Below are 6,027 nucleotides of genomic sequence, written 5' to 3'. Positions count from 1 at the left end.
CATACAGTAAAATAGATAATTTTTGTAGGTATGTCTGTGGTTTTGCAAATAAAAAAGAGCTAACTAATAGCTTGATTTTTAAATCTTTTTGCTTGGATTTTACTTAAAATATTTCTAATGTAGAAATTGGTTTAAAAACCCTGATTTTAATTTTATTGATCCAGATTGTGTTCCTTTGTGATTGCTAATATAAAAAGTCAGTATCTTCTATGTTGTTTAACCTGTTGCACTTTTTTTCTCAGAAAAACCCAGCCCACCAGAAAAGCTAGGAGTAACAAACGTCACAAAGGACAGTGTTTCTCTTTCATGGCTAAAACCAGAACATGATGGTGGAAGCAGAATTGTTAGCTACCTCCTTGAAGCTCTTGAGAAAGGACAGCAAAAATGGGTTAAGTGTGCAGTTGTAAAGACAACTCACCATGTTGTCCATGGTCTTAAGGAAAATGTTGACTATTTCTTCAGGGTGTCTGCAGAAAACCAAGCTGGTTTAAGTGATCCTAAGGAACTACTGCTCCCTGTTACAGTTAAAGAACAATTAGGTATGCTTCCTGACATGAAACAAAAGTTACATTCAAGTGCATTGATATTTTAAAAGATGGAACATTCTTTTAATGTTTTGGAAATGTTTTGTTTTTCAGAATCTCCCGAGATTGACATGAAGGGCTTCCCTCATAACACTGTATATGTTCGTGCAGGATCAAATCTAAAAGTTGAAATTCCAGTTTCTGGAAAACCAGTGCCAAAGGTGACGCTGTCTAGAGATGGTGTTGCACTGAAACCTACCATGAGATTTCACACAGAAACCACTGCAGAAAGTCTCATCATTAACCTTAAAGAAAGTGTGGCCGCTGATGCTGGCAGATATGACATTACTGCTGCAAACTCAAGTGGCACCACAAAGTCATTTGTTAATATTGTTGTGCTGGATAGACCCGGTCCTCCTGTTGGTCCTGTTGTCCTTAGCGATGTCACTGAAGAGAGTGTAACACTCAGATGGCAACCACCAGCTTATGATGGTGGAAGTCAGGTTACCAACTATATTGTACTGAAAAGAGAAACAAGTACTGCTGCTTGGTCTGAAGTGTCTGCCACTGTTGCTAGAACGGTTATCAAAGTTATGAGGCTCACAACAGGAGAAGAATACCAATTCCGCATCAAAGCTGAGAACCGCTTTGGCATAAGCGATCACATAGACTCACAGTGTGTGGTTGTCAAGCTTCCTTACAGTGAGTAACGTGCTTCTCATGGTATACATTGATGATTTTGTGTTTTGATGTTGAAAATACCATTTTGTTAACAATCAATTATTTTGATCCCATCAGCTACCCCAGGCCCACCTTCTACACCATGGGTCACTAATGTTACCCGAGAGAGTATTACTGTTGGATGGCATGAGCCAGTCACTAACGGTGGCAATGCTATCATTGGATATCACCTGGAAATGAAAGACAGAAATAGCATATTATGGCAGAAGGCTAACAAGACCCTTATTCGTACCACTCATTTCAAAGTCACGACAATCAGCGCTGGCCTTATCTATGAATTTAGAGTTTATGCAGAAAATGCAGCTGGCATTGGAAAAGCGAGTCGTCCTTCTGATCCAGTCCTTGCAATTGATGCTTGTGGTATGTACTCTGTATAAAATAATGAAGCCCAACCATTTTGTTTCCCCTGTGATAATCTGTTTTATACAAGAAGACAATATTCAAAATAACTGTGGACAATAAGACAATATTATGTATTCTGTACAATAAGACAATATTCAAAATTGCAATATTTTGTTTCCTTCTGCAGAACCACCAAGAAATGTTCGTGCCTCAGATATTTCCAAGACCTCTATCACTCTCTCCTGGCAGAAGCCAGCATTTGATGGTGGTAGCAAAATCACTGGATACATTGTAGAAAAACGTGATCTTCCAGATGGCAGATGGACAAAAGCTAGCTTCACCAATGTTATTGAGACTCAGTTCACAGTATCTGGCCTGACACAGAATTCCAAGTATGAATTCCGGGTCTTTGCAAAGAATGCTGTTGGTTCCATTAGTAATCCTTCAGATGTTGTAGGTCCTATCACATGTGTTGATACATACGGTAAGTGTTTTGCAATGATACAATGATATAATTTTGGTGTACTAGGACAATGTGCTGTTTTGTAGATTCATATTTTAAATATGGAAGGCTAGTTTACAGTGATTCAAGAAGCATGACTGACTGTGAGCATTTGGGCATGATTGTAAGGAGCATCTTTGTCTGTATCTCCATTTTTTAAGTCTTCTGGTATCTTTAGTCTCTGAGCAAAAGAAGTCTGCCCATGTTTCAAGTGTTTATAGCTATACATGTAATTGTCTCTCCTTCATAGGATTAGTTCTAACTTATTCTAGGTTTATGATTTAAGTTACATATGCTCTCTTACTTTGATTTGTATTTATCAAATACCTTTAACTATTTGATTAAATAAGGTAGTATTATTTGGAGATTTTATTAAATACAGGACTACAATAAACATGTTTTTAACTTATTTTTTCTTAAGGTGCACCTGAAATCGATGTTCCACCAGAATATACAGAAGTAGTGAAATACAAAGCAGGAACTTCAGTTAAGCTAAAACTAGGCATCTCAGGCAAGCCTATACCCACAATTGAATGGTTCAAAAATGGCAATGAGGTACTAACTAGTGCACTAGTATCTTTTGAAAGCACAACAGAATTTGCTTCTATACTCATCAAGGATGCAAATCGACTCGACAGTGGTACCTATGAATTAAAATTGAAGAATGCCATGGGTTCAGCATCAGCCCATATTAGAGTACAAATACTTGGTAAGTCCTGAGATGCAACTGTGTTTGCTATTAAACAATACTTCAGTAGTCAATACTTAACATCTTCTTTCTTCTGATTTCCACAGACAAGCCAGGACCCCCAGGTGGACCTATACAGTTTAAAACAGTCACTGCTGAAAAGATTACAATAATGTGGGACCCACCAGCAGATGATGGTGGTGCACCTATAACACACTATGTTGTTGAAAAGCGGGAAACAAGTCGGGTTGTATGGTCTTTAATTTCTGAAAAACTGGAGGGATGTATCATAACTACAACAAAACTAATCAAAGGAAATGAATATGTGTTCCGTGTCCGTGGTGTGAACAAGTTTGGAATTGGTGATCCGCTAGAATCTGAGCCTGTTATAGCCAAAAATTCATTTGGTAAGAAATATGTTCTATAAAATAACTTAAGCAACTGAATTGTCTTGTGTGCTATTTGTAAGTAGCACTGTTTTACTGACATATGATTTTTTATTCAGTTGCACCTGGACCACCTAGTACACCAGAAGTCACAAAGATTACCAAGAATTCTATGACTGTTGTCTGGAGTAGGCCCACTGTTGATGGAGGCAGTGAAATATCAGGATATTTTCTGGAGAAACGTGACAAGAAGAGTCTGAGTTGGTTCAAGGTCTCTAAAGAAACTATTCGGGACACCAGACAGAAAGTAACAGGTCTGACTGAAAACAGTGAATATCATTTCCGAGTTTGTGCTGTCAATGCAGCTGGACCAGGTCCGTTCTCTGAGGCTTCTGACTTCTATAAAGCTGCAGATCCTGTTGGTAAGATCCAATGTGCATTTCTTCCAATAGGTTAGAAATCAATGGAAAATGAGTAGTTAGGGTGGGATTGTACCAACGCAATTGAGGGTAGATTTTCTTCCTCTTATAATTAATGGGATTCTGATTGGTGTTTTTTTCCCCCCATGAACTGTCATTTACAGATAAGCCAGGCACACCAACAAAGCTGAAAGTTGTGGATACAACCAAGACATCTGTTACCCTTGGCTGGATTAAACCCGCTTATGATGGAGGAAGTCCAATTACCCACTATGTGGTGGAGAAGAGGGAAGGTGAAGAGCAAGAATGGACTGTAGTCAGCACCAAGGGAGAAGTGAGAACAACTGAATATGTTGTATCCCACCTTCAGCCAAGTGTAAATTACTATTTCCGTGTATCTGCTATGAATTGTGCTGGACAAGGAGAGCCTATTGAAATGATGGAACCCATTCAAGCTAAAGATATTCTTGGTACTGTATTTCTTTGTGATTTATCATTTTCTTGTGTGGGTGTTTTGTTTTGGGGTTTTTTTTTTTTTGTTGTTGTTTTTTAACTGTTTCTTATTTTACATTCCAAGTATGTATTATTAATTTTTTATTTATTTCCACAGTGGCACCAGAGATTGATCTGGATGTTGCTCTTCGGACATCTATTGTCGCTAAAGCAGGTGAAGATGTGGAAATAATGATTCCATTCAAGGGAAGACCTCCTCCAACAGTCACATGGAGAAAGGGTGACAAGAATCTTGGGACTGATGAAAGATACATCATCCAAAACACAGAATCATCTACACTACTTATTATTCCTCAAGTGACACGAAATGATACAGGAAAATATGTTCTTACAATTGAAAATGGAGTTGGAGAAGCAAAATCATCATTTGTGAATGTAAAAGTACTTGACACACCTTCTGCATGCCAGAAGCTGCAGCTCAAGCATGTTTCTCGTGGCACAGTTACGCTGCTATGGGAGCCACCTCTCATCAATGGTGGTTCTGAAATAACAAATTATGTTGTTGAAAGAAGAGATGCTACAAAGAGGGCCTGGTCAACTGTTACAACAAAGTGTTCTCATACCACCTTTAAACTGACTAACCTGTCAGAAAAGACTGCATTCTTCTTCCGTGTTCTTGCTGAAAATGAAATTGGACTAGGTGAACCTTGTGAGACAACTGAACCAGTGAAAGCTGCAGACATACCTGGACCTGTAAAAGACCTAGCTATGAAAGACTCTACAAAGAGTTCTGTTAAATTGCAGTGGAGCAAACCTGACTATGATGGTGGTAGCATTATATCAGATTATGTTATTGAAAAGAAACTCCAGGAAGAGAAAGAATGGACATATGCAGGCACAAGCAAGAGCTGTGAATTTGTAGCTGACAAACTTAAAGAGCTTTCTGTCATGGAATTCAGAGTCTTTGCTAAAAACGAAAAAGGCATGAGTGACTCTGTTACTGTTGGACCCATTACTGTGAAAGAACTTATAATAACACCTGAGGCTGACCTTTCTGATATTCCTGGAGGTCAGATTGCAGTAAGAATTGGACATAACCTGCATGCTGAATTGCCCTATAAAGGTAAACCTAATCCATCAATGAGCTGGCTCAAGGACAACCTCCCTCTTAAAGAAACAGAACATCTTCGTTTCAAGAAAACTGAAAACAAGATAAGTTTAAGTATCAAGAATGTGAAAAAGGAGCATGGTGGCAAATATACTTTAATTCTTGATAACGTAGTCTGCAGAAAGTCATTCACAATCACTGTAATCACTCTTGGTCCTCCATCTAGGCCAAAAGCACCTTTAAGAATAGATGAAATCAAAGCAGATAGTGTAGTTTTGTCATGGGAGGCTCCTGATGATGACGGGGGAGGAGAAATTACTGGCTACAGTATTGAGAAGAGAGAAACATCACAAATGAACTGGAAGCTGGTGTGTTCAAGTGCTGCAAGAACAACCTTCAAAGTACCAAACCTTGTTAAAGATACTGAATATCAGTTTAGAGTTCGTGCAGAAAACAGATACGGAGTGAGCCCACCTCTTGTCTCAGCAGATGTTGTGGCAAAACACCAGTTTAAACCCCCAGGTGCCCCAGGCAAACCTGTCGTATACAACGTGACTGCTGATGGAATGAGCATTTCTTGGGATGCTCCCGTTTATGACGGTGGTTCAGAGATTATGGGATACCATGTTGAAAAGAAGGAAAGAAACAGTATTTTGTGGCAAAAAGTTAATGTTGCATTAATATCTAACAGAGAATACAGGATTACTGGACTGCTTGAGGGCCTGGATTACCAATTCCAAGTATATGCTGAAAATGCTGCAGGTCTAAGCCGAGCTAGTGAGCCAAGCAAATTTACTTTGGCAGTCTCTCCAGTGGGTAAGTGAATGATTATGCACTCATCCAAGAAAATTCTCCTCTTGTAGA

The 6,027-nt window shown here is 38.9% G+C and overlaps 1 protein-coding gene across 5 annotated transcripts in view; it reads left to right on the top strand.

Moving 5' to 3' along the window:
* TTN (titin) overlaps positions 1-6,027 on the top strand; it is a 239,364-nt gene that overhangs the window by 210,731 nt on the left and 22,606 nt on the right. For all 5 annotated transcript variants that reach the window (XM_072932290.1, XM_072932288.1, XM_072932287.1 and 2 more), the window contains 9 exons: positions 243-539; positions 639-1,226; positions 1,323-1,625; positions 1,795-2,091; positions 2,531-2,818; positions 2,905-3,204; positions 3,303-3,605; positions 3,767-4,072; positions 4,213-5,979. In XM_072932290.1, the coding sequence (XP_072788391.1) occupies positions 243-539; positions 639-1,226; positions 1,323-1,625; positions 1,795-2,091; positions 2,531-2,818; positions 2,905-3,204; positions 3,303-3,605; positions 3,767-4,072; positions 4,213-5,979 (4,449 nt within the window). The remainder of the gene's footprint in view (positions 1-242; positions 540-638; positions 1,227-1,322; positions 1,626-1,794; positions 2,092-2,530; positions 2,819-2,904; positions 3,205-3,302; positions 3,606-3,766; positions 4,073-4,212; positions 5,980-6,027) is intronic.

Source organism: Taeniopygia guttata, chromosome 7 (genome assembly GCF_048771995.1).
Source record: "Taeniopygia guttata chromosome 7, bTaeGut7.mat, whole genome shotgun sequence".
Classification (NCBI taxonomy): domain Eukaryota; kingdom Metazoa; phylum Chordata; class Aves; order Passeriformes; family Estrildidae; genus Taeniopygia; species Taeniopygia guttata.
Note: the sequence above shows the minus strand (reverse complement) of the source record. Positions and strands in the feature narration are given on the sequence as shown.